General features: G+C 40.5%; 1 protein-coding gene across 1 annotated transcript in view; it reads right to left on the bottom strand.

Moving 5' to 3' along the window:
- Positions 1–2500, bottom strand: part of LOC138019423 (glycosaminoglycan xylosylkinase-like) — a 7019-nt gene that overhangs the window by 2969 nt on the left and 1550 nt on the right. The window contains exons 2-3 of the mRNA XM_068866212.1: positions 729–811; positions 17–76 (exon numbers count right to left, since the gene is read on the bottom strand). Coding sequence (XP_068722313.1) covers positions 17–76; positions 729–790 — 122 coding nt within the window. The 5' untranslated portion in view covers positions 791–811. The remainder of the gene's footprint in view (positions 1–16; positions 77–728; positions 812–2500) is intronic.

Raw genomic sequence — 2500 nt, 5'->3', positions numbered from 1 at the left:
ATTATCAGTCACATACCTGCAGCATTGATATATTGGAGCAAGAATAGACATTTCGTCGTGATGTGGATTACCAAAACTACCAAGAAAAGTGAAACAGAAAAAACAACGTAAAATGACCGAAACCCAAGAGTTTAGATGACAACGTGAAACCACAAAAGCAAATCGGAACTTAAGTTTGCGCATGACCCGAGGCTCCGTCTGGGAAACTCTATGTAGGAGAACATGTGCCGTAGGTTAACCAAATAGAAAGAAAAGACATCTTGTTTCAGGGTTCCCCAGAGCTCAAGATTCTCTCCCTCAGTCACGCGCGCGCAAAAGAGAAGAACTCTGGGGTCGAGATTGATTTTCTATTTACTTAAAAGCCATTCCTACCAAACCAGAGATGAAAAACTGCTCACGATAGAACAATTACAAGCACTCACGATAAGCCAAATGAAACTAATTCTATATTGATCTTATGGTGTCGCGGGCGTAACATTAAATCAGTATTAACTTACCAAACACAACTGAAAAAAAACCCTGAACGTTCACAAATCTGACTCCCTTCTACTGCTGGGTAACATTAGAACAAACAGAAGCGAGTTACCCCTCTGCTTTTCTTATAGGTCTGTACAAATACAGGCTCACCTGCAGCTTCAATCCAATTCATAGCCTAGGTTACTGAGCAAACTAGTATAAAGTGAGCAACTGTAATCTCGGACCGAAGGATAATCGAGGGCGGTGTTTACCTCTTGGCATTGTCAAGATGTAACAGCATCCCTTTCATCTCCTTCATCTTTGAAGGTCTCATAGTGATGTCTGTCTGCGTTCCCTGGTGACAAGGAATGTTACTTTTTAATTCATATTTTTCCATTATCAATAGGCCTTTTGCAACAAACGATCACATGGTACAAAATCCGCCATGCTGGAAGCTCAAGCTGCAAGCTCATTATTATTCCCCCACTGGGACATTAAAACAAAGAGACCTGAATCAGTCAAGCTTGACTTGCCTTTGTTTTAATGTCCCAGTGGGGGAATAATAATGAGCTTGCCCTCCAGCATGGCGGATTTTGTACCATGTGATCGTTTGTTGCAAAAGGCCAATTATTGACCAAAGCCAGAAGCCCATACAATACAATACAATACAATACAATACAATACAACACAATACAATACAATACAATACAATACAATACAACACAATACAATACATACTTAATTGCATGACCGCTCCCCATAGGGGATTTTCAGGGCCAGTGAAACACAGTTAACGAAACGACAGAACAGAACAACAACAACAACAACAACAACAACAACAACAACAACTTTTAAGAATCCCAACTGGCTGGAGGCAAACCAGTTGGCTATTTACAAGTGCAGCTAGGAAGTTGAACCAGGGACTACCAGGATCAAATTCAACGAGTGGTCAGAGCGATTCTTGAACCCGGGACCACCAGATCTCAAGCAAGTGCCCTAACCACTGGGCCAAACTGTCTCCATAACCTAGGAGTGTCGATCTCTCTTTGGCCTTGGCCCATCAGTTTACTATATTTTCTAAATTTAGAATACTGTGGGTCCCGCCAAATTATAGCCAATCAGATTGGGCCTGATCACCAAAACGCCTCTCATTGGTCTGCAGCAAAGTAGACACAAGGATTGCTCGTGCTCAACACAAAATCATGGACGGTGCAAAGAACACAATACTACCACGATTTTTCCCGCATTAGCCGTCCTAAACGCGGACGGCAACCGGAAGTGAGCTGTTTTCCCTTTTGATTTGTCTTCTCAGAACCACATTTACATTGCCAAGTATCTTTCTTCATCAGAGATGATTAGTACAAAAATTTGGGAAACACCACTGTCCTGGCACGCGAAATATTCTCTTCCGGTTGCCGTCCGCGTCTCAAAAACGCGCATGCTTCAGCTCCCTAATAAGGAGTTTTAGCAGTGACAACGGCAACGTCAACTATAAAAACTCCAAAACATAACTTAGCACAATGGTAAGTATGTAAATTTTGTCTCTTAAGTATAGCATATGATCCTTTCAATTTGCTTGATTTATTATAATCTATGATCTTGAATTATTCTTCATTTTTCCAAGAATTACCATTTCATGCTTAAAACTCCGGTGAGCGGCTTATCAAAGAAACAGGGGCGTGGGTAAATTCGTCATCTGTGTCCGCGCCTTTAGGCTAAGAGTCTAGAGACCTATTCGAAGACGTTATTGTAAGCCCGGATACTAAAAATTCACGGGAATATCCATTTGAGAATGGCATCGAATCAAAATATTATAAGATTAAGCAGATGGGCCATATATTCCAAAATAATACGAAACATGGATTTTTCTCTTTTTCATTGCAATCTACGCAGTCTGACATTAAAAAAAAAATTTCGCTTCTGAATAATATTCTGTTGACAACGGAAGACGTTCCTGATATTATAGGTGTTTCAGAAACCAAACTTAATGAAAACACTTGCACAAATGTCGACATACCAGGTTACATATTTTGGAACTCTAATT

The sequence above is a fragment of the Montipora capricornis genome, chromosome 2, assembly GCF_036669925.1.
Source record: "Montipora capricornis isolate CH-2021 chromosome 2, ASM3666992v2, whole genome shotgun sequence".
In the NCBI taxonomy this organism is placed as follows: Eukaryota; Metazoa; Cnidaria; class Anthozoa; order Scleractinia; family Acroporidae; genus Montipora; species Montipora capricornis.
This window is presented reverse-complemented; position numbering and strand designations above follow the sequence as displayed.